Raw genomic sequence first — 25,180 nt, forward strand, 5'->3', positions numbered from 1 at the left:
GGAAAAGGATAGTGGTAGGAGTTTATTACCATCAACCTGGCTAGGATGAACAGACAGATGCAGAAATGTGAGCCGGTTGATATTGTGTATCTGGATTTTCAAAAGGCATTTGACAAAGTATCTCATGGAAGTCTCCTGAGGAAATTAGAAAGTCATGGAATAGGAGGTAATGTCCTACTGTGGATTAAAAAATGGTTAAAAGATAGAAAACAGAGTAGGGTTAAATGAGCAGTATTCTCAATAGAGAAGGGTGGATGGTGGGGTTCCCCAGAGGTCTGTGCTGGGACTGCAACTTTTTATAAATGATGTACAGAAAGGAATAATTAGTGAGGTAATTAAATTTGCTGATGACACAAAGTTATTCAAAGTTGTTAAATCACAAGAGGATTGTAAAAAATTGCAAGAGGACCTTATGAGACTGGGACTGGGCGTCCAAATGGCAGGTGACGTTTAACGTGAATAAGTGCAAAGTGATGCATGTGGGAAAGAGGAACCCAACCTACAGCTACATGATGCAAGGTTGCACATTAGGAATTACCACCCAGGAAAAGGATCTAGGTGTCATCGTTGATATGTTGAAACTCACTGTTCATTGTGCAGTGACATCTAAGAAAACAAATAGAATGTAAGTAATTATTAGGAAGGGAATGGAAAGCAAAAATGAGAATGTTATAATGCCTTTGGATCATTCCTTAGTGTGACTGCACCTTAAATACTGTGTGCAATTCTGGTCACTGCATCTCAAAAAAGATATAGCAGAATTAGAAAAGGTACAGAGAAGGGCAATGAAAATATGGAGCATCCTTCCCTATGAGGAAAGGCTGAAGTGGCTAGGGCTCGGGGAAATATGATAGAGGTCTGTAAAACATTGAGTGGAACGGGTAGACGTGAATGGCCTGTTTTCCAGACATTATCGCCTGTCTTCTTTTTTCTGCATTCTCTTGTAGTTTATAAAAGCTAACCTCTTCTTTTTTTCCTTACCTTTTCAGCTACTACTTTTGAGAACCAAAGCAGCCTCCTTTTTCCCCTTTTATTTACTTTCCTTACAAAAAGGTTTGTTGCCCTTACAATAGGTCCTTTCAGTTTTGCCCACTTCTTTCCAACTTCTTCCAGATGTTCCCATCCAAACAGCAATTCCTTGAGGTAATCCCCCATCTGAATAAAGTTAGGTTTTTTTGAAGTCTAGAACCTTCACTTTTGAATGAACCCTCTCTACACCTATCTTGATGATAAACCACACCATTATTGTCACGTATCTATCATAATTGAATTGAACATTCTGCAGAATAGGCCTCACCAACAAGCATGGGAAACTTGGGTAAAGCTTTAGATTCTGATAGCTGGATGCGTATTTAAGAATTCATTTCTATTTGCTCAATGGTTACCAACTATCAACAATTGTCAGACATGTTGATCTTGAGGCTATATTAGTATCTAGCAAGGATTCCCTCTCACCCAGGTGAGAGTACTGCAGATCATCTGTGCTGGAGAAATTGTGGACAAGTGGGGAATTATGAACGTTTATGGTGAGACTGTCCTAAGAGTTAAATTTTGTGGTCTCTGATTTGGAGAAATGTGAAAGTGAAGTGGAGTCATATGGCCACTTGATCCAGTAATATGTTTAGTTAGGTTTGCTACCATGTGGATGTGGTGAGATCCAGAAGGGCCTGTGGTCACTAGGTGGCGCCAGATATGTGTGGAAATTTAGAAAATATAAAAAGATAGCTCCTGCTCTCAGGGGTCAGAAGGATCTCTTCGATACTAAATGGGTGGGGTACCAATATAAAACTGTAATACCTCTGGAAAATAGTAATACTTCTGGACATATTACTCTTTTGGGAGCTCAGGTATTTTTTCTGTGTTTGTGGCTTAGATGTTATTTAAGGAGGTGTTCAGAGTATTATGTAAAGTTGTCGCCTGTATATCAACAAAATCTCTAAAAAGGGATGCTGAATGTATCTTTCCCAGTGTTCTTTTTCTTTGGTTTTCTTTCCCTCAGTTGTGGGGTTTGGGGGGGGGATGGAGGTGGTTGGGATTGATTCTAATACATAAAAACATTGGATGTGGCTATTATAGTCTAGATTCTATATTTGTATTGTTATTTCACCATAAATTTTCAATAAAAATTTAATAATTAAAAAAAAAGAAATTTGTTAGCAAAGTATTTGGTAAAAGCAGTTAGCTTAGCAGGGTTTCAAAAAGGTTTGTATAATTTCCTAAAAGAAAAATCCATACGCCATTATTAAGATGGACTTGGGGAAAATTCACTGCTTATTTCTAGGATAAGCAGCGTAAAATGTTTTACTATTTTTCAGATCTTACCAGGTACTTGTGACCTGGATTGACCACTGTTGGAAACAGGATACTGGGCTTGATGGACTTTGTCTGTCCCAACATGCCACCACTTATATTCTTATGTTTTCTTTCTTTCTCATGGCAGTGTTACCTGGGGGATGCCTTTCGCTGTGCCAGCTGTCCTTATTTGGGGATGCCAGCTTTTAAACCTGGAGAGAAGATCCTCCTGAATCAAAACCAGCTTCAAGATGCCTAGAGTGATGGAAAGGAAGAAGGATATATCTCTATGGCCCTAGCCTTTTTGCAGTATGACTGTCCTGCACAGAAAATCCTTTGTTTGGAACCAACATATTCTCGGATAGGTTGGGTGATTTTTCACGCTATGGGATGATCCTCTAACTAGTCTAGCCCTGGACTGAAAGCTGATGAGCATCACATTAGAATTCCACCTTTAAAGCTCCTCCATCCACACATGCTCTCTTCTTCTTTTCTGCTTATTGGATAATGATGAAGTTTGTAAGAGGATTTTTCCTGATAAGAGTCTGCACTAATGGGCTTTAATATTCCTAGGTCATACACACTGATATGAGACACATGGCAGTGGAAGAACTGCATTTTTACAGTCTGTGTCCTGTATCATAAAACTGTTTAAAAAGATCCTTTAAACTTTGTTTTCTGGTCTTATCGACTCGTGTGGCTTTTGCTGGTAGACAATATGATAACCAAAGGTGTGATATCCCAAACCTGCTAGTGTGGCACATGGTTTGAATAACTTAAGGGACAGTAGGTAGGTCAAATACATATATTTAATTATTTTATCAAATTGTATGAGCATAAATAATGTGATTACAATGTAGTTGCCGCCTCAGTGTGTGTTGTCAAGTTTAAGCAGAATGAGTGACCACGTATCCTGCTTGTTCATTGCTCTCCCCATTTTACTACGTTGCATGCCCATCCCGTGTAAGCTTGTTTTATGCACCTCAATTTGTGGGAGGCATAAAGACCTAACCAGTTTGCACCCCTGAGGATTCATAACAAAATTCAGTAGCAAATAAATGAGACAGAAGACCAAGATATTAAGAGCCAGTATTTGCAGTGTAATCCAATGTTTCAACTTCCGTACTGAGGTTTTCTTAAGGTTACTTAAGGGATCCAGTGCTAACTTGTTATAGACCGTTCTAAATGATTTTGCGCCACCAAGACCCTGAAGCAGTTTTTTCGAAACGCTGGCCATCGTTGGCTTGGTGTGGCAGAAAGGAACGAGGTCTAAGTCTCCCAGCGTGAAAGATAAGTGCTCTTTCGGTATTCTCGCTGGTTTGAAGTGTACAGTGCAACTTAGTAGAAGTTTTTGAGCATAAGTAGTTGTGAGGCTCCTTTTTCCTCCTTTTTCAATGGTTGGTTGATTCAGTTATAGGCAGCATTATTCTTTGAATCATTTTCATTTCAGTGGGAAAGATAGTAGTGTGTAATATGTTTTTGAAGAGAATTTTCCACAAGCCACCTGTTATTGTTTAGTGGATAGAAATTAAAGACACTACAGCTACTGAATTTGTGAGAAGTTCAGTAGCATTGGGTTTTACACAATTCTTATGATCCAACGCATGTCAAATGTGGGAACCTGGGGTAGTCATTGATATGAAAACTGGACCAGTTCTCATATCAGTGACTACCCCAGGTTCCCACCTTTGGCATGCGTAAGATCTTTTTTTTTTCCTCCTCCCTCCCTTCTTAATTGCAGGTACTTTTCAATTACTGAGTGGGACTTGTGGAATTTCTTAAATGTTCAGCTAGAGAATTTACTTTTAATAAAATAATTGCAATTTTACAAAAGGATCTTTTATCCAGTCCTGCTGGCTCAGTGATTAACCATTTGCAGAACTGGGAGTCATTTATGGGCCAAGTTTTGGATGAATAGCTCTGCTGTGCCCATATAACATACAGATAAATCAAAAGGCATCCTGGATCACTGAAAATCTACCATTCTTTATCAGTGCTAGACCAGTCCAAAAAAATGAACCATTACCCCCGGCTACAAATGGAGCCGGGGGGGGGGGGGGGGGGGGGAGCTCTCAGCTGACTTCACTCTCCTTGATTCCTCACTGATAACTTCAAGCTCCCCTTTTGTTTTAACCACAGTCCCACTTAAGGGTACTAAATTCAGATATCTAGCAATTTAGGGCTGAGTCTGCACAGGAGAGTTCATCTGTAGCCGTGGCTCTGCAGGTGTGGAACCCCTACGCAGATGATTATCCTGAGAAACAGTTTAGTCTTTCCTAGTCTCGAGTTACAGAGAAGCCCTCATGTCTCCTAAGAAGAACATGGTCTTTGTAGCCTTGGACATCATGGGTTCAAACCCTTACTCCCTGTGTCTAGTTCTCCTATTTATGCATTGACCATTTCTGTGGGTCCTAGGCTTCAGGTCAGTGGACATGTGTATAACACACACACACTCACTTTTCATAGTTGTCTCAGGCAGGGAATGGATATGAAGTCCCTTTCATGATTATCTTGCATCATAGATGTGAGCCTAATAGGCTGGGACAGGAGTTGTGGTCCAGTACAGCTGAAGCAGTGACACTGATCTGGTGGAGAACCAACAGGTCCCAGCTTAGGCTGAAGGCCAGAAACAACTATCTACCATTCCAGCAGCCCTGGCTTTTAGCTTAGGAGAAGGTAATTCAAATGATGACGGGCAAGATAACGATATTTGCTGAGCTGAGGGAACCAAGTAGCCCCCAGGTGCTCTGGTAAGTATATCATATTGGGCCTGGGATGGACCTGACAGTAACCTAGATGACTGACACCATTGTCGTATAGATGAATTTTTGATCCAGCCCCTTTTGGATCTGTGAAGTTTAAGCACTGGAAGAAGTAGCTGTTGCTTTACTAGGAGTCAGGTGGGGCACCTCCACGCATGGGCCTTTGATCAGCTTGGCAAAAAAAAAAAAAAGCAAATTCTTCAACCAGAAAGAGAAAAAGAAAAGCAGAAGCCATGGGCCTGAATATACTGGTAGAACCATGATAGACATCCATGGGCCGATGATCAGAAGCAAATGCAGGCGATAGAGGCTGTTAGCGCCATACTAACGCCTGCGTTTGCTACCACCTCATGATCAGAGACCTGAGCGCGTGAAACGCGCTTGTGGGCTCTGAACGCAACTAGTATGCAGATGCATGCAAAACAGGGCTCTTTAAGCAAGTAGCATGCAAATACATGCTAAACCTATTCATGATCAGCGCTCAGAGCTGGCGTTAGGGTTTGCGGCCATTGGGGAGGAATGGTGAGCCCTGTCCAGCATGCATTTACATGCTAGCTGCCCCCCCCCCCCCCCAATGCAGCAGCCCTGGTAGGAACCCCGACCCCCCCCCCCCCCCCCCCCCCCCGACAGGTTCAGGGGGGCTGGAGATCTGCTTCCATACACCAGTTTATAGCAACTTGCGTTTTGGATAGTCTGCAGGCGATCGGGCGAGCCTTCCATCTCTGCATGTTCCTCCATCATCCTTAGGGCAGCCTTTCCATGAAAGATCGGATCTCTTCAGGATTCTCCATAAGAATGACATTCCCCTCATGTACAACTCGTACCCGTGCAGGATATTGCAATGAGAATTTAACCCCCTTGTTGAAAAGTTGAGAACAATATGGTGACAAACGCTGGCGGAGCTCAGACACTCTGGGTGAAAAATCTTGGAATAACAAAACTTCAGCTCTTTCGTAGACCAGATTCCTGTGCTGCCGGAATTTAGCCATCAGTTGGGCCTTGTCGGTGTAATTGAGTACGTGGGTGATCACAGGGCGCGATCTGCCATTCTGGTCTTTTAGTACTCCCACGCGGTGCACCCGCTCAGCTCTCAACCTCTGCCCTTCCATCTTGAGGCCCAACTCCTGAGGCAGCCACGACTCCACCAGGTCCCACAGTCTTTCACACTCACAGGCACACCCACCAACCTAATGTTATTACTCTGGCTCCTGTTCTCCTGGTCCTCCACTCTGTCCTCCAAAAGTTTGCACCATTTCTCCAACGTTGCCAGCTGAGAGTTCATATCATTTGTGAGATCTTCCTGGCGCAAAATCCTATCCTCCGCTTGCTGAATGCAGTTACCCTGTGCTGTCAGGTTCTCTTTAAGTTTGTCCATAAAAGCATGCAATGCCGACAGTTTATTGTCTAATGCAGCCGCCATATGCTTCATTATCTCTTTAATCGCTGCTTCCTGCAGCGCGATCACTGGCGGCGTCTGAGTTTGAGGCTCCCCTTCCTTTTCCTGCCCAGATGCCATTTGGCCACGTGTTGCACTCCGTGTTTCCTGTGCGCTCACGGGGTCTTATACGGCGTGCCCAGTATACTGCACTGAATCACTGCCTCGCCCTTACCAGCACTCGCATGTAAGTAATTGGGTTCCAAACAGGGTGGAAAGCAGAAATAAAAGCTGTTTTTGTGGCCCAGGCGAGGAGAGCAGCCGTGAGACGTCTGTTCAGGTTCCAGCCATCACGTGACCCCCCCCCCCCCCCATTAGCACTTTAATGGATAAATGTACACTTGTGTGTTTAAGTGCTAGTATTCTGTAAATTAACAAATACATGGTACGTGTAAATGCAGGCACCTAGTTTATAGAGATGCCTCTGAAATGGTTTGATCCAGGGACGTACCCAGACCTCGGTGGGAGGGGGATCCAGAGCCCAAGGTTGGGGGGCATATTTTAGTCCACCTCCCCCAGCTGCCGCTCCCCCCCCCCCCCCCCCCCCCCCCCCCCCCCCCCGCCGCCGGTCCTCGCCTACCACTTTTGACCCCCTGCCACAATGTACTCTTGCTGGCGGGGGTCCCCAACCCCCACCAGCCTTAGTCGTCTTCAGCGCTGGTCTCCGGCGTATTCGCTCACTTCACTGATCTGTGCTGTGAGTCCTGACGTTCTTGAACGTCAGGGCTCACAGCACAGATCTGCAAAGTGAGTGAACGCGCCAGAGGCTGGCGCTGAAGAAGACTAAAGCTGGCGGGGGTTGGGGACCCCTGGCGGCAGGGGGGGGGGTTGAAAGTGGAGGGGGCCAAGACTAAATCTGTGGGGGCCCATGCCCCTGTGGCCCCACCTAGCTACGCCCCTGGTTTGATCCCCTCCACCAGACAGACACTTGGGTGCATCATCTCCAGCTGCTGAGGCCAAGTCTGGTGATAAAATGCTGCAGAATCACATGGGGTGTGATAGGGCCACTTAGCTGAGTAAAGATAGTGGGACATTATGGTGATGTAGTTAAATGTGAGTACAGTTCCCCATGTTCTCTTAGTATCTGCTATACAGGGGCTACTGGGCTTCCCCCTCCCCATGGAGACTGATTGAGAAGTATTTGTTATTGTTTGGTTGCTCTTCATTGCCCTGGTCACAGTTCTGTTCCAGCCTGCTGACTTGTTTCTGATCTGATGCAATGACCAACATCAGGCATTTCATGTATGGGAGGAAGGGGTGCTCAAATACTCAAAACCAGTCAACATTTATCAGGCATATGTATTCCATCTTTAATGACATGTAACACTTAGGGCCCTGTTTACTAAGCCACATTAGAGGTGCGCTAGCATTGTTAGTGCATGCTAAAAATTAGCACATGTTAACTGTGTAGGCGCCCATAGGAATATTAAAAGTGCCTACAGGATTAGCATGCTCTAAAAATCCTAGCACACCTTAGTAAACGGGGCCCTTAATTTGATCTATATCCCAATGAGAACTAGGTGGGTTACAGAGTTCTCACAAGGAGTAAGTACAACAATATAATAATACATTTATACAGATATAACCTCCACATCCCCTATAACTAGGATGTTTTTAATGGGTGTTTCTCCGTCTTGTTTTCATAGTCTTTCTTTTGTGTGCTGTCATTTTTTCTGTTTATTCCCTTTCATAATGAGAAGTACAAAAATAATGTAAAGGGGTTTTATGGTTAAATCTGTTTATTATATCAAGTATGTACATAACAAATGCAAAAAACTGAATCAGGTATCCATGATTTAAACAAAAAAAGAAAGAATTAGGATTGTCCTTTGCAAAGAAAAGATATAAGTCCTGAGAGAGGCTTCATGTAGAGAAAAGCCTGGATGGGTCATTGCTTTTGTTGTAGTTTCTTGATATGAACTTTGGCTTTTCGTACCCACTTCATGCTTGGATCAGCACAGATATGCTTACGCGCAGTTAAAAACCTGCAGATTTTAGACAAGAGTCGGAAAAAAAAAGAACATATTTGTAAAATGGCAACTTCAGCACTGTCCCAGTTTCTGCTTGCCAGGACAGCACAGTCACTAATGTCCCATTCATGGGGACAGTCTATGGTTGAGGACATAAAGAAGGACCTCAGTCTCAAGCAGTGTTCGCATGTATGGGGAGATTCTACAATGCATCTCAAAGAACTATGTGGTAGGGATGAGCAGCCAGAAAATTGTAGGTTTTTTTTTTTGTCATTTCCCATGTCATCTATGAGAATTTTCATTTTATTTGGATTTTTCTGGCCATTTGGGATAATAGTGTGTGCTCTTTGGAAATGGGGTGCATTCTTTTCCCAGTAGGGTGTGCATATGTACACAAGTTTGCATGAGCACAGTGGTTCATCCATGAGTGGTGTCTTCACTATCAGGGGTAAAGTGTGCACTCTTTTCACATAGGGTGAACTATTTCAGAAAATGACAAAACACAAAGGGGTCCTTTTACTAAGGCGTGGTAGGCCTAATGAGGGCCTGCCATGGGGTAGAAGGGCAGTACCCCCCCCCCCCCCCATGGTTTCAAATTCAAAACATTACTTGGCAAGATCCTAGAACAGTAAAACAACTAAATGTATCTGCTATCCTGTAATGACAATGTTTATAAAACTATGTAAGCCACATTGAGCCTGCAACTAGGTGGGATAATGTGGGATACAAATGCAATAAAAAAAAAATAAAACAGATTTTATGCTGCTTCTCCTAGAAATAAGCAGCGGATTTTCCCAAGTCCATCTTAATAATGGCTTATGGACTTTTCTTTTAGGAAGTGATCCAAACCTTTTTTTTAAACCCTGCTAAGCCAATTGCTTTTACCACATTCTCTGGCATTGAATTCCAGAGTTTAATTACATGTTAAGTGAAGAAATATTTTCTCTGGTTTGTTTTAAATTTACTACTTAGTAGCTTCATTGTGTGCCCCCAAGTCCTAGTATTTTTGGAAAGAGTAAACAAGCGATTTACATCTGCCATTTCCACTCCACTCATTATTTTCTAGACTTCTGTCATATCTCCTCGCAGCCATTTTAGCCTTTCCTCCTAGGTCACAGTAAGGGCTCTCAGTGGTAGTGGCCACATGCTAATGGGGAAATTAGCTCATGGTCATTAAACAAAAAAACATGACAGTGCCCATTTTTCAGCCATGTTAGAAAGTGGCTAGAGCAAATACCTACAGAAGGTGATCTCTCCAAAGGAGAAATGAGAGTCAGATAGGTGAACAGTGGATCAAAAAAAAAAAAAGCCCTCTCACAAATGGTGTTTCCTAAACAAGGTCTTTATTCACATCAAATCAGTAAAAACAACCCGACATGCATCGTGTTTCGGCCGTAGCGGCCTGCCTCAGGGGTCTGTTGATCTTTGATGTCAAAAACTGATAAAACAGATGACTCACACTCAAATGTGTTTAAAATAGAGATATCATGCTGCAGATTGTGTCAAGCCCACATGGGAAAGATATTCAACATAGGAGTCACACCGATGCGCCTTTCAGAATTCAGTATATATGATCCAGTACAGCATGAGCCAGATTCACACTAGCTGTGCAGCCTCATTTCAGTTCCAGGTCTTGTTTATAATTAGGGATTCACTGAAATGATGACATGCAATGGGAAGGTTAAGTATATCCTGCAGCTCCTACTCTTCCTTCCAGGCACTGCAGCCAAGTCCAGGGATAATCTGGAAGATCAGGACATATAATTCACCGAGCCTCAGCAAAGATATCTGTCTCCCTCTTCTTCCAGGCTGGAGCACACAGCAACCCCACGTGCTAATTGCCGTGCCAATAACTTTCTAGTGAGACTTGGTAAAATGCCCCAAAATGGCTTGTTTTTCTGATTCTTTTCATTTGGTAACAATACCAGACCCATTCCCATACTGTATAGTTAGGGATTCTATCTAGTTCATAGGACACACTCAACTAGTCAGGTTTGCAGGATCTCCAATATGAATATGAGACATTTGCACACACCTGTGATCTGTAAATCTGTCTCATGCATATTAATTTGGATATCCTGAAAACTTGACTGGCTAGGTGTGTCCCAAGGAGGGTTACCATGTGGCTCCAGAAAAATGTGTCGTCCTTTTTCTGGAGCCATATGGTAACCCTAGTCCCAAGGACTGCGTTGAGAACCACTGAATAGTCCTTAAATTCTTGCTGTCCCTTTACAAGGAGTAAACAGTTAATATGTTCATTCCAGACACTAACAACTTAGCTGGGGCTTCTCCAGAAGGCTATCATGGCTCTGATGAAAAACTGCTACCTCTCCCCATAACCTATAGTGCTAGGCAGGATAGGAACACAAGAATAGTCAGACTGAGGGTCCATCTAGTCTAATATCCTACTTCCAGCAGTGACCAATCCATGTCATAAGTGCCTGGCTGAATCTCAAACAGTAGCAAGATTTCATGCTACCAGTGCCAGGGACAGCAGTGACTTCCCCAGTTCTATCTCAGAGTAGCAGACTATGGACTTTTCCTCCAGGAACTTGTCCAAACCTTTTTTTAAACCCAGATATATTAACTGTTGTTACTACATCCTCTGCTAATGAGTTCCAAAGCTTACATATTCATTGAGTGAAAAACGTATTTCCTCCTATTCATTTTAAAAGTAGTACCATGTAACTTCATTGAGTGTCCCCTAGTTTAAGTACTTCTTGAAAGAATAAACAATCGATTCACATTTACCTGTTCTACACTACTCAGGGATTTTGTAGACCTATCATATCCCCCTCAGCCACAAACCTCTTTAGCCTTTCCTCATATGAGAGGAGTTCCATCCCTTTAATCATTTTGCTTGCCCTTCGTTGATGATGAATCTGAGATTTTTGAAGCCTAAGCTGCTCATGTGTGGCAGCAACAGCACCGTGACTCCAGCACTAGCACACAGGTTGGGTTTACTTACACAACAGCTTTTTTGGGACAGTCAGATGGTGTCTCATAGAAGCTCTTCAGCAAAGTCAGACGGATTCTGTTTCTCACATACTCTGTGCAACATTCTATACTGTTACGACCCACTGCAAATGTTAATAGAGAAATACAAAGGTTTAATAAGATGCCATGTCAAAGTGCAGAATTTACCAGGTGAGGAGGTTCTAACACCAAACAAACTTTTCACCCCCTCCCCCCACCAGCCAGTTGCATATAATGAAAGCGTGCACGTCTATCTTTTACATATTAATTAGAGATATCCTGAAAACTCAGCTAGTTTGTGACCCTTGAGGGCTGTAATTTGAGATCCCTTCTTCTTGTTTATAAATTATTTCTTATCTTTTCTTGGCATCTTGTTCCTTCCTCCTCTGTCCAGGACTCTGATATTTTAACTCTCTGCTGTTCCATTTTTACCCCCTCCCCACCAGTTGTTCATCTGTTCCTTGCCTCCTTCCCCAGTGCACTTCTGTCCTTTCTCCTCCCTCCTTCCCTGGCTCCAAGTGATCTATTGTGATCCCCACCTCCCTGCACTTCTCTCCCTCCCTTTGATGCTGTCTTATTTTATTCAAGTGTAACTCAGATCACCAACTAGCTCTTGGGATCAGGCATCCCAAACCTGGGTCACAAAACAATTCACACACTCAGTTCTATCTCACTCGAGCTTGGGCTCAGGCTGGGGCTGGATAAAGGCTGTAGGGTGTTAAGCCAGGGTTTGAAAAAAATATATATATCCTTTATCAGTCTGGGACACTGTACACCAAGGGTTTGTATATTATGCAAACAGGACTTTATTGTCTGCAACCGACAGTTAAAGTCTTTGTAGACATAAACCAAAACAATATGTAATCCAGCTTGATAACAGGTGCAAACAATCTAGAGCCAATTTCAGGGATATGGTGTATCTTCTCTAACTCAGTTTGTAAGTCCTACTGTATATACATATTTATAGCTCCTTCTATCCGTACCCATCCTTTCCTGGGTGTAACAACCTAAGGCTATGCCTACAGCACTTTTGAAGCAAGCAGATCTTCACTGTGGATCAAAGCTCCCTGTATGTCCACTCCTAAAGGTGAGCCTCTCAGGGCTACTACCTTTGCTCCGAACAGGCTCTTTTCTGTTCTTGCTCCCAGACTAGGATTCCCCACTTCCTATCTGGAGCACTCCTCCACTTCACAGTTAAATGTTAGAATTTGTAGAAACCCTTCACTTAGTGCAGCCTTAGTTTCTTTACTCCATCCAGGACAGCCCCCCCCCCTCTTCTTAAGGGTCCCAGTGGGGATAGAGGCAACCAGGGACAGCCAAAGGCAATCTGCTGCCCCCGTTCCCAGTCTAGCATCTCCCCTTTCCCTCCTCAACTCTTTATCTTATTTTTTCCCCCCATAAGGCGGCAGTGATTCCCATAGGCTGCCCTGCCGGCCTCTTTGCTACTGCGTCCCACCTCTGAGGAAACAGGAAGTTACATCAAGAGGTGGGTCATAGTGGGAGAAGAGGCCAGGCACCACAGCAGGACAGTTTATGGGAATCGCTGCCGTCTTTTGACAAAAAAAAAAAATAAGGTAAAGGGTTGAGGAGGGAAGGGGCGAGCACCATTCCTGGAGCGTGTAGCCTGACACCCCCACTTCAGGAGGCCTAATGGTAGGGCTGCCCCTGGAGCCAGCCAAAGACATTATGCTTTCTCCAACATAAATTTTTATTAACTCTAAACTCTTCCCCTACTGTTATTCAACCACAGGAAACATTTCCCTCAGCACTTTCCCACAAATACTCGCCTTGTGGCTGGGCTTCACATATCTCCCTTTCCAACCAGCTTCCGTCTCCCCAATGACTCTAGGGAGGGACTCTACAAAAGCAGTTTTAGAAAGGGACAGCTCAGGGGACAAATATGCTGCATGAGGTGTACCTTCACCATGCACTGGTCCCAATCTCTCCAACTCAAAGCTTTGTATTTGTTTTTGTTTGTATGCCTTGTCTATCTGTCTTAACTAGATTATAAGGTGGAGGAGTGGCCTAGTGGTTAGGGTGGTGGACTTTGGTCCTGAGGAACTGAGTTCAATTCCCACTTCAGGCACAGGCAGCTCCTTGTGACTCTGGGCAAGTCACTTAACCCTCCATTGCCACATTGAGCCTGCCATGAGTGGGAAAGCGTGGGGTACAAATGTAATAAAAAAAAAAAAAAACTCATCTCTGTACAGTGGTGTGTAAATCAGGAGCTATAAATCATGATAATACTTGTGCTACAAAAGGAAATGAGAATGAGGGCAAGTTTGATGTGTTTGCTGAGTGATAAGGTCATAGAAATAGAATTATGTCTAGCAGTGAGTTAAAGAAACCAAAGCGCTAACAGATTTGTAAACTCACTAGCAGACAATTCTGGATGGATGTAGTTTTTTGGGGGGGAGGAGGGGCATAAGAGGGCCATGTCACCCCTCCCCCAAATTCTGGATGCTGGCACTTGAAAGGGATAGGCCACAGGGGTCTCAGCCCATGTAAAATTTCAAAGCCCCTTTAGCTGCTGCCGCCATGGTTTTGCTCCTTCTCAAACTTTTCTTTGGTCTTCCACTTGGCTTCTGTTCAGTGAGCCAGCAATAGCAAAATTAAAAACAGAAATGAGCCTCAGGGAGCCTCTGTGACTCTGTGAGGAGCCTCTGTGACTCTGTGCTGTGAACGATTCTGTCGTGTCCCACTTGTGTAAGGCAACAGGAAGTGCACATCAGTGGGAGCAGAACATGGAGGCAGGTTACCTGTTGTTTATAGGTACACTAGTAAAAAAAAGCCCGTTTCTTAACGCAATGAAACGGGTGCTAGCAATGTAATGGGTGGGTGTGTGTGTACAGACTTACTTTATTTTTTGTCTATTAGATTGTAAGCTCTTTGAGCAAGGACTGTCTTTCTTCTATGTTTGTGCAGCGCTGCGTACGCTTTGTAGCGCTATAGAAATGCTAAATAGTAGTAGTAGTACGAACCCTACACTGCCACAGTGCCACAGAGTCAGCTTCAGAATGTTGGAGGTGCTTTTTATTATATAGGATGTTAAACATCGTTTATATCAGATTGCATTGCATGTAACAGTTTACAATGCTTGTGCCCTTAAGGCAGGAAGTGCTTTTGGAGTACAAATCTTAGCCTTCCTGCAATGCTCTGTGATAGGCTGTTCATGAGCACAAGTCTGTGTTCCCTATGCCTTATGGGACTTTTCCTATTGGCTGGCCCTTGTCCCTGTGTATGTTGGGTTGTAGTTGGCCCACTTCTCTCTCCAGTGGGGTGGAGGGAATCTGTCTACATGCATACTTTTTCTAAGAACTATAAGCTGACTTGCTGTACCTTGTTGCATGCTCCCCCCCCTTTCAAGCCAGACCTGCCAAGTCTCCCGCATTCAGCGGGAGACTTCCGCTTTAGCGGGTAATCTCCCGCACTTCTGCCAAAGCGGGAAAGTCTCCCGCTGAGACACCATTGGTAGCTCCCGCTTCCACCTGGTATTAATTTCCTGGCCACTGCTGCAGTGGTGTACAAAGGGCAGAGCAGTGGGGGGCGGTCCGCCCTTGGTGTCAGCATGAGGGGGGGGGGGTGCTCCGCTCCCAACCCAAAGACCGTAGTGCTGCAGTCCCCAGTCACCACCTGCCTACCCTAAGCTCCCTCCTCTCTGCCACCCGCCACCTGCATTTTAAAAACCTCAGAATCGGCGGTGCAGCGCCTCGCGTCTGCCTGCCGCCTGTGAAAGAAGCAAATTACCTCATCGTCGGGCCTTCCCTCACTGTGTAACTTCCTATTTCCGTGAGGGCGGGACACGGTGAAGGAAGGCCCGACGGCCCACCCACCCGGCCTTGCAGTACTGAAGACTTCCAGACAGGTCAGAGAGCAAGTGGACAATGCCAGCGGCAGCCTTGCTCACTGGCTGTCTCTGGCATGCACCGGGTCTTTCCGCTCGGACCAGATCTGCCCCGTCTGATGCAGGAAGGGTGGGACGGGTCAGAGGGAAAAGCCCAGTTCATGCTGGAGGCAGCCAGTGAGTAAGATCAGAGAGAGCAAGTGGCAGGGCTGGGAGTAGGGAGAAATATGCTAGTTTATGCAGGGAGGGGTGATGGGAAGAAAAGGAGGCAGGTGTAGCCACGGGGAGCCTTGGGGGTCTGGGAGAGTGAGAAAGCAAGCGGGCAGGGAAGGGGTGGTTGAGATGCCAGACCAGGTGGGGGTGGGAGAAAGGGAGTCCGGATTCTTGGGTGGTCGGCATGCAAATTGAAAAGGTCCAGATTCTTGGGTTTCTGGATTTCCAAACTTCTACTGTATAGGTAAAGACGAGAAGGAGGGTGAGGAAAGGAAAAAGGAGAGAGATAAGAGTACAGTGAGTAGGGGAGATGAGTGGAAAGGGTCAGAGTGGAGATATAAGGAAAGATAGAGAAGATGGTGCAGAGAAATGAAACGGAGGGAGGATGAAGGAGGAGATGTAAGAAAGAGGTGAAAGATAAAGGAATTAGAGAGAGATGGGGAAGGATGAATGAGTGGGAAGACCAAAAGCAAAGGGTGAGTGTGCGAGAGGAGGAGGTAAAAAGAGGAAAATGGAAGTGGAGAGGTAGGATAAAGAAAAACATAAGAAAAAGGGAAAACAGAAGAAACTGAACCTGTAAAGTAAGTAAAAATAAAATGGGAAAATCTAGAGGATATGCTGAGAGAATAAATGGATAACAGAAAGAAAAGCAAAGAAAATTGAGGGAACAGGAAATGTGGAGAAATAAGGTTAATAGGGAAAGGTAAGAAAAATGAAAGTAAATCTGTAGAAAGTGATAAACATAAAGGAAGACAATAAGAATATATTAAGATATATAAAAAGGATTTTAACATATGTTACTGTGTCGTGCTGTGACAGCTACAACTGAACAGGGGCAAAAGTTGAAGCTGGAGTCAGCAGGTCTGGGAGGAGGAATTGGGACATGAATGATAGAGTGTGCATAGAAGAGAGGGTGAATATCCAGGTGGGAAGAGAAAGCTAATAGATAAGTTCCCCCTGCCACAAATCTGTTCTCCTACCTCTTGCCCTCAGCCTAACAAAGGGGCAAACTAAGCCTATGCTGCAAACACATTAGCTCCCCTCCTTCTCTCCCTTCCCTTCATGTCAAGTACTAGGACTAGGGGGCATGCGATGAAGCTTCAAAGTAGTAAATTGAATACAAATTGGAGACAATTTTTCTTCACTGCTTACTTCTAGGATAAGCAGCATAAAATGTATTGAACTTTTTCAGGATCTGGCCACTATTGGAAACAGGATGCTGGGCTTGATGGACCTTGGTCTATCCCAGTGTGGCAATACTTATGTACTTATGTCACCGTTATACTGTAATGTATGACTCACTTGTATATACAGGTAGCATACTTTTTTTGGTGCGAACTTATGCCAATCAAAAAAGCTAATCCAATTAACAGCTAGAATCTTCTATATATCTATGTATCTATATCTATATTGGTTGTCGTACCCTTCATTTTCACACATTGAAGTGGACTAGCACATCACTCACACTTTTTATATCTTCATGGAGTGTACGTTCCACATGCTGTCCACACCATTTGAGCAAAGAGCCCTAAAACCAATCAAGAACAAGATTCCTCCAAATATTCCACTTGCAGGCATGTGAACAGCAGGTATGTAGACAGGAAGAGAACTGGGAGAGGCGCCTAGATTTTTTTTTTCCAGTCACAAAGCTTTATTTACTATTACTACTTATCATTCCTATAACACTACTAGATGTACCCAGCACTGTACACTGAACATGTAAGAGACAGTCCCTGCTTGACAGAGCTTACAATCCAGTTGAGACAGACAAACAGGACAAATAAGGGATTAGGGAACTACTTAAGGTGGGAATGATAAAACAGACATGGGTACAGAACAAGTGAATAGGGGTTAGGAGTTAAAAGCAGCCTTAAAAAGGTGGGCTTTAGCCTAGATTTGAAGACAGTTGAGTTGGAGCTTGACCTACTGACTCAGGAAGTCTGTTCTAGGCTTATGGTGCAGCAAGATAAAAGGAATAGAATCTGGAATTTGCAGTGGAGCAGATGGTGAAGCAAGATAAAAGGAATGGCGTCTGGAGTTTTCAGGGGAGGAGAAGGGTACAGATAAGAGAGATTTACCTACCTAATGAAGAGAGTTCATGGGAAGAAGTGTAGGGAAAGATAAGAGTGGAGAGGTACTGAGAAGCTGCAATGTGAATGCACTTGTAAATCAATAAGAGAAGTTTGAATTGTATGAGGAAATGGATAGGCATAGCTGCCGAGAGGGGGGGACAAAATTCCCCGGGCCCGGGCCTCCAAGGGGGGCCCAGCGCTGCAGTCTCACCCGCCCTCCGTCGTCGACCATCTGCCTCCGGGCTGGGCCCCCTGCATTGAAATCACAGCACCTCTCACCTCCGTGTGAAGGGGCAGCAGAGCAGCAGATCGCCTCCCTTTGGGCCTCCTTCCCTCAAGCCTGCAGCGCTTTCACATGGAGGTGAGAGGCGCTGTGATTTCAATGCAGGGGGCCCGGCCTGGTGGCGGACGGAGGGGGGCGGGTGGCGGTGGCAGTGACCTCAGGGGGGCAGCAGGGGAGGCTTTGCCCTGGGCCCGGCCCAGTCTCTTGGCGGCCCTGTGGATAGGGAGCCAATGAAGTGATGAGTGTGGATAAGGGTTTTGGTAGTGTGCTAAAAAAGGAAGGGATGAATTATAGAGAAAGAAATGACAGGTTTTAGCACTCTGTTGAATATGTGCAGACTGCAGAGAAAGAGAGAGAGGAGTCAAAGATGACCCCAAGGTTACGAGCTGATGAGACAGGGAAGATGAGCGTGTTATCCACAGAGATAGAGAATGGGGGAAGAGGAGAGGTGGGTTTAGAGGGAAAGATAAGAAGCTCAGTCTTGGTCATGTTTAGTTTCAGATGGAAGTGAGACATCCAGGCAGCAATGTCAGACAGGCATGCAGAAACTTGGGCCTGGATTTGTGCTGAAATTTCTGGCATGGAGAGATAGATCTGGGAGTCATCAACATAAAGGTGATACTGAAAACCATGGGAGGAGATCAGAGCACCAAGTATAGATGGAAAAAAGAAGAGGTCCTAAGACAGAGCACAGAGGTACACCAACCGATAGTGGGATGGAAGTGGAGGAGGATCCACCAGAGCATACGTAAAAAGTGTGATGGGAGAGATAAGAAAACCAAAAAAGAACAGAAACCTGAAATCCAAGTGAGGATAGTGTATCAAGGAGTAGGTGGTGATCAACAGTGTCAAAAGCAGCAGATAGATTGAGAAGGATGAGGATAGAACAGAGACCTTTAGATTTGGCCAGGAACAGGTCATTGGAGACTTTAGCAAGGGCTGTTTCAGTTGAATATAGAAGGCAAAAGCCAGATTGAAGGGGATCAAGAATATAAGTCAAGACAATGGCTGTGAACAGCACGTTCAAGTATCTCGGATAGGAAAGGGAGGAGGGAGATGGGGGGATAGTTGGAAGGGCAGGTAGGGTCCAATTACGTTTTTGGGGGGGAGTGGTGTAACTACAGCATGTTTGAAGGGATCAGGAACAGTTGCAGTGGAAAGCAAAAGGATGAGGATATGACAGACAGAAGGGATGACAGTAGGAAACATAGTGCTGAGTAGATGGGTGGAAATAGGATCAGAGGAACAGGTAGTCAGTTTGGAGAAGGCAAGAACATGTGCAGTTTCCTCTTCAGTGATTTCATAAAAGGAAAAAAAGAGACAGGGGTTAAAGGTGGGTTGACAGAATGGACTGGGGAAAGGGAAGGTGGAGGTGATGTGGATGAGAACTCAAGGTTAATCCTCAACACCTTCATCTGTCCCCTCCTACACTTTGCTCAAGAAACCCTGGGAGCTCAAAACTAAAATCTCCATCCTCCCTGGTCATGCACACCCTTTACCCTCTGTCTCCTGCTTTTGATGAGCTTTGCCCGTTTTTATGTTTTTCTTCACCCATACTCTTTCCTTCTGTTTTTCTTTTAGTTCTATTCCTCAGGCTATCTTTAGCTTCTTGTGTTCGTCTGTCCCAGTATGGTGATGCTTATGTACTTAATTTCTAAATACAGTTTTTTGTTCCTTTCTTGTCTTATAGTATCTGTGGGTTCTCAGAGCAATACCACCCTTCTTGTGTCCAAAACCTAGAATCAGGATTTGCAAACTGACAAAATGCATTCAAATTTATAGTAGGAGCTCAAAATCTTGTAAGTCACAGAGGGTCTTCATATAAGTTATCTATGTTTTCCCTGCATTCCCAGCTCCATCAGTAAGCCTGTAAGTCTGTTAAGAAGATTTACTCACTGTTTGGCTGAGTAAGTGTTCCCAGCAGGAGAATGAGCAAGAGAGCGGTCTGCAGGTGATTCATCTGTCTGGAGAAGCTTCTTTAACAGATCAGCGTTTATCCTTTGAATCCTGTGAAGTGACATTTCTGGGCCAAAGCTGCTGAATTTATGCAGCTCCTTTGGCCCTCTGTTATTCCTTGGAAGAACAATTTCACTAGAGGTCTAACTATAGAATTAAGCCATTTGATCTAAGTGAAAACAGGACACTTCTCCTTTCCCTGGAAGGACAGCTGCAGTTTACAACCTACTAAATATGGACTTAAGGGAGTTTTTAAGAAGAACTGAAACCATCCTCGCTAACCAAGGAATTTGGAAGTAATGGATAGGGGAATCTTTACAAATATGACTACAGAATTCTCTTTAAAAACAGTCTTAACCACTATAAGGAAATCCTGGGTAGGCCCCCCTCCCCTACCCAGCCTTTTCCATACAGCACAGGGGATTCAGTGGACTGAGATGTGACAATTTTGTCTGGGTCCCAGGTTTGTTTCTGAGCAGTGTCACATCATAAACCATAAAATTATACTACTTTATTACTCTCTGATCATGCATCCATCCAGTAGCATGATGGTAAATATTTAACAAAAGGCTCTGTCCCAGCCCTGCAATTTTTTTTTTTTTTTTGGGGGGGGGGGGGGGAGCGCAGAGGTGGACTGGGGAGGGCAATGCATTACTCTCTCTCTCTCCTTCCCCTCTCATGTCAGAGCTCCCATTAAACCATAAGACCCCCATTAAACAACAAATCTTTATAGCCCAAATCAAATACCATGCTCATAGCCATATATATATCATGGTGCATCATTAAAAGCTTTTACAAACAACTGCCCAGCTGTTCAGCTTGCACTTTGGAATTTCTCCCCTGAGGCTTCTCATTCTGAGACCCATCCAAAAAAATCTTTAGGGTCCAGACCAGTGTTGCCAGGTGGGCGGTTTTACCGCCCAATTGGGCGGTTTTCCGCGACCCGCCGCGGGAAATTTTTGCCCGCGGCGGGTTGCGGTTTTTTGGGCTGGTTTTTGTGCTTCGGGCGGTTTTTTTAGGTGGCTTTTTCGGCCGCGGTGGGCGGGGTTAGTGACGTTTTGGGCGGGGTTAGTGACGTGGGAGGCGGGGTTAGTGACGTGGGAGGCGGGGTTAGTGACAGGGAAGGTGGGGTTAGTGACGGGGAAGGCGGGGTTAGTGACGGCGGGGGCGGGGTTGATGACAGCGGGGGCGGGGGTGATGACGCGGGGGCGGGGGTGTCAGGGGCGGGGTTTGAGTTTGGGCGGGTTTTGGGCTGGATTTTGGGCTCCTTTAGGCTGGAAAAATATTTTCCACCTGGCAACCCTGGTCCAGACTTTCAGTTTGAGAACTCATTCCTGCCTGAGTAAACGGCTTGGATCAAAAAAACTAAAAGTTGTCATGCTGAAGTACAAATTTTGATAATGAAACAGTGATTGAATATTCAGATAGCAGACACCTTGAGCCAACAGATTTCTTTTCCACTGAACATACTTAACTTTGTATGAACTTGGCTGCTAGTAGTGTGCTGAACTGGACAATGTTGGCACATTTAGACTGACTCTGGACAATTCCCTCATTAATCAATACCTTCTCTGTGAAATAGTTGTAATAAAAAAAGGCAAGTGCATTTTTATAACATACCACTGCATTCCACAAAGCAAAGGAGTAAGTTCCCACATGCCATCTTTTTTTCTTTTTGTAGGAATAGGAAAAAAATAGATTTTAATGCTCCCAGGTTCCTATCTAATTCATGTTTAATGTGGGATAAAATGCCATAAATAAGTAAATAGATAGATAGAAACTCTGAATGTTGAGCACCTGATTCTTAGAACATGATGTCTGTTTAGTGGCCCTTTTACTAGGAGAAAAATACATCTCTGCACGTTTACAGTATCCTCCCCACCCATTCCCCCGAGCCGCAGAGTGCCCTCCCGGCACATACTTGAAGCCACCCTGGTGGTCTAGTGGAATCTTCGGGGCAAGAAAGATCCCCAGTCTTTCCTGCCCGCTGCCAACGCTGACCCTCTTGCTGCCGCATCTTCTTTAAAATGTCTGCTGAGACTTACAACCGCGGCCTCACAAGACTTCAGAAGTCTTGCGAGGCCACCACTGGAAGTCTCGACAGCCATTTTTAAAGAGCGATGCGGCAGCAAGAGGGTCAGCGTTGGCAGTGGGCAGGAAAGACTGGGGATCTTTCCTGCCCAAAAGAATCCACTAGACCACCAGGGTGGCTTCAGTTTAGGTGTGTGCCGGGACCCTGCGGCTTGGGAGAGGAGAGGCAAACAGATCGCGGCCGTGCATAAAGGAATTTAACAACCGGCTGGCTCGGAGAATGTTGAAAAATTTAACAACTGGTGCGAGACGGCTCCAGCACACCACTGCATCCATCTCTCCCTGTTTATCACCCCCCCATCGCTACCTTTCCTTATGAGACTGTCATTGGAATGCTTTAACTAGTAACTCAAATAATCAAGAGCAGAAAAGAGAAAAACAATATAAATAAACACTTTTCTATGATAACAGCAAGAAATCCTTGTTTTAAATGAACTATTCTCTAATGCATAGAAATGAACTGTGAATACTTAAAAATGGGAGGAAAAAGCCTCAGAGCTCCACCTTCTGTACTTTGTAGAAAAGGATTTAACGGGTAGTAACCTCACTGACATAAAAAAAAAACTTCCCCCAAAAAATGATAAATTACTGGTGGCCCATAAACAAAATGTCACTTATCTTTTGTATTCAGCGTGCTCAAAACATAAATACCACCAACTAGTTTCGTCAAGTGGCTGCTTCAGGGCATCTCGGGATCAAAACATCATTAAACTGCGCGCACTGTTTCAAGTGTCACTGGGGTAGGGTTAGCATACATCCTCTTTTAAGAGGACATGTGCTCCTTTTGGACTTCTTCAGATATGTCCTCCAGGTTTTTAATTTGCAGGAAAATGTCCTTTTTTTCTTTTATGTGCATATGACCAACACACCTACCCATATAAGGGCCCTTTTACTAAACCGCAGCAAAAAGTGGCTTGCAGCAGTGTGAGTGCATCTTTTGTGCGCATCCTGGAAAAAGGGCCTTTTTTAAGGGTCCGGAAAATGGACGTGTGACAAAAAAAAACAGGGTGCGTCCATTTTTGGCCTGAGACCTTACCGCCACCCACTGACTTAGCGGTAAGGTCTCACGCACTACCCAGTCGGTAGGCATGCAACGCACGTACACTGCCATCTGCTAGGCAAGCATCACGTGGTAGAAAACAGAAAATATTTTCTACCGCGTCGTTTTGGCGCACGCCAAATTCAGAATTACCATCCGGGGCATGTGGTAGCTGGGTAGTAATGTCGATTTGGCACGTTCTGGATGCATGTAGGCCCTCATGCGCCTTTGTAAAAGGGCCCCTTAATGAGAGAAACCATCTATGGCTTATTAGTCAGTCTGGACACATGGGGGCGCTAAAGAGAGAAAAAGGCATTGCTGATCTCCTCTCCATTTCCCTGCTGGTTGAATCCAAGGAGGTTTGATTGAGAACAGGAGATGACATGAGGTCAAAAGTTGAAACCACTTAGGTTAGTCTATGTTTCCCCTTCCCCGCGCAGCCATAATACTGTGTACACTCAAAACAAAGTAAACAACATATAAGCTGCTGCATCCATGTTGTTCTTTATTGTTGGTAGCATTTTTATTTAATCTTACTTATATTTTCAAACATGCCAGCTTGTGCAGCATACGGATGTACACTGAGAAAGTATAACAGAATAACTTTTCATAGGTAGAGTAGTAATTTGTTTACAAATCGTAATCAGTGTGTAATTTGAAGGGGCTGGTTGGGACACCCTAGCATGTGTTATATTTGTGCAGAGATTTTTTTCTCCCGGTAAAGGGCCACTAAAATAGACATCATGTTATGAGAATCAGGTGCTCAATATTCAGAGGTCCTATCTATTTATTTACTTATTTATAGCAGTTATATCCCACATTAAATATGAATTAGATTGAAATCTGGAAGCATTTAAAATCTTTTTTTTCCTGTACCTAGATCAAAAGAGAAAGATGGTTTGTAGGAACTTGCTCCTTTTGTTTTGTGGAATGCAGTAGTGGTTTATTATAAAAATGCACTTAATATTTTATTACTACTATTTAAAAGAAAGATATTAAATATTGAGGGCAGAGCTCCTTCATGCAGAAGTCCAGTCAGTCTAAATGTACTAACATTTTCCAGTTCTGTGATATATATTTTTCTTCTTCAAGTCAGTTTTCAACAGCATTTTCTCCATTACCAAAATGCAAACACAATTATAAAGTTAATAAGTTTTGGATGTTACTGAAATCTATTATTCTGTTTCACTATATTTGCAGTCTTGGCACACATCACAAGGACACAATATAAGAAAGCCAATGGACGACATTAGGGGCTTATTGCCCATTTAGTTATGTTTAAACAAATGAGATATCTCCATGAAAGAAAATATTTATTTTTATTATTTTGACTTATGAAAACCACTTGTCCCTGAAACATGCTCAAAACAGAATAATCCATTTGTACAAAAAAGATGAGGTGAACATGTGATTCCATGTGCCCCAATGAAAGGCAAGTTTAATTTTACTTCCAATCTTTATAACACCAAGTTTTCCAAAGCAGGTTACAACATCAGTTAAGATGAACCCATCAGTAAACAGGATATCCTGACTGAAATTTGGTCATGTATTACTGTATTGCATAGAACAGTGTAGAAAAGTGAGCACAAAATACAGCCTTTATTAGTGCAGTTTCCACCAGCTACAATAATTTTTGAAGCTGTTTTAGTAATATTCAGTTTTAATTTCATGATATTTATATCTACATATAGGATGCTTTCAAATAAATTAAAAAGCAAAAAAAAAAATTATTTTGTCCACCTTTTAAGGTACTGCCTATCCAACTGGAACAGCTTTTGACTTTTTACAGATGGACCACTCATAGGCAGTCTGTTATTTCTTCTTTCTTTCTTTATCTAGTTATTTATTTATTAACATACTGAAAACCCCCATATCTCACTAATCGCCAGATAAGATATTCTTCAGTACATGACCCAATACAGCAAGCCAAATCCCCACCCTCCACCCCTCCCTCCCAACATCCATATCCCCTCCCTACCAAGTGTATATATATTTTTTTACTATAAAAGAGGAATAACAGAGTTCCTAGGAGGGCACCTCAGAGTGGTCTAACCAGGCTATGCCCATACTTGAAACGGAACTAGCTTGTTCCTTCTTAAGGCTGTCATCTTACATATATTTTATTTATTTAGATTTTGCGAAAGGACACCCCCCCACTCCAACGAAAGAACCCCCCCAGGTGCATGCCGCTGGGGGGGGGGTGCCGAGCGCCGGTCAGCGTCGTTCGTTTCCATGCTCCCTCTGCCC

General features: G+C 44.0%; 2 protein-coding genes across 3 annotated transcripts in view; one reads left to right on the forward strand and one right to left on the reverse strand.

The window, feature by feature from the left end:
* Positions 1–2,954, forward strand: part of CIAPIN1 (cytokine induced apoptosis inhibitor 1) — a 68,754-nt gene extending 65,800 nt beyond the window's left edge. For both annotated transcript variants that reach the window (XM_030203575.1, XM_030203574.1), the window contains exon 9: positions 2,441–2,954. In XM_030203575.1, coding sequence (XP_030059435.1) covers positions 2,441–2,551 — 111 coding nt within the window. In that variant the 3' untranslated portion in view covers positions 2,552–2,954. The remainder of the gene's footprint in view (positions 1–2,440) is intronic.
* A 5,278-nt stretch (positions 2,955–8,232) lies between these two features.
* On the reverse strand, positions 8,233–19,938 carry CCL17 (C-C motif chemokine ligand 17). Its single transcript, XM_030204916.1, has 3 exons — positions 19,744–19,938; positions 11,428–11,539; positions 8,233–8,474 (listed from the first exon to the last, which is right to left on the reverse strand). The coding sequence occupies exons 1-3, from the start codon at positions 19,805–19,807 to the stop codon at positions 8,378–8,380; spliced, it is 273 nt and encodes a 90-aa protein (XP_030060776.1). The 5' UTR covers positions 19,808–19,938; the 3' UTR covers positions 8,233–8,377.
* Positions 19,939–25,180: the final 5,242 nt, after the last annotated feature.

Source organism: Microcaecilia unicolor, chromosome 5 (genome assembly GCF_901765095.1).
Source record: "Microcaecilia unicolor chromosome 5, aMicUni1.1, whole genome shotgun sequence".
NCBI classification, from domain to species: Eukaryota; Metazoa; Chordata; class Amphibia; order Gymnophiona; family Siphonopidae; genus Microcaecilia; species Microcaecilia unicolor.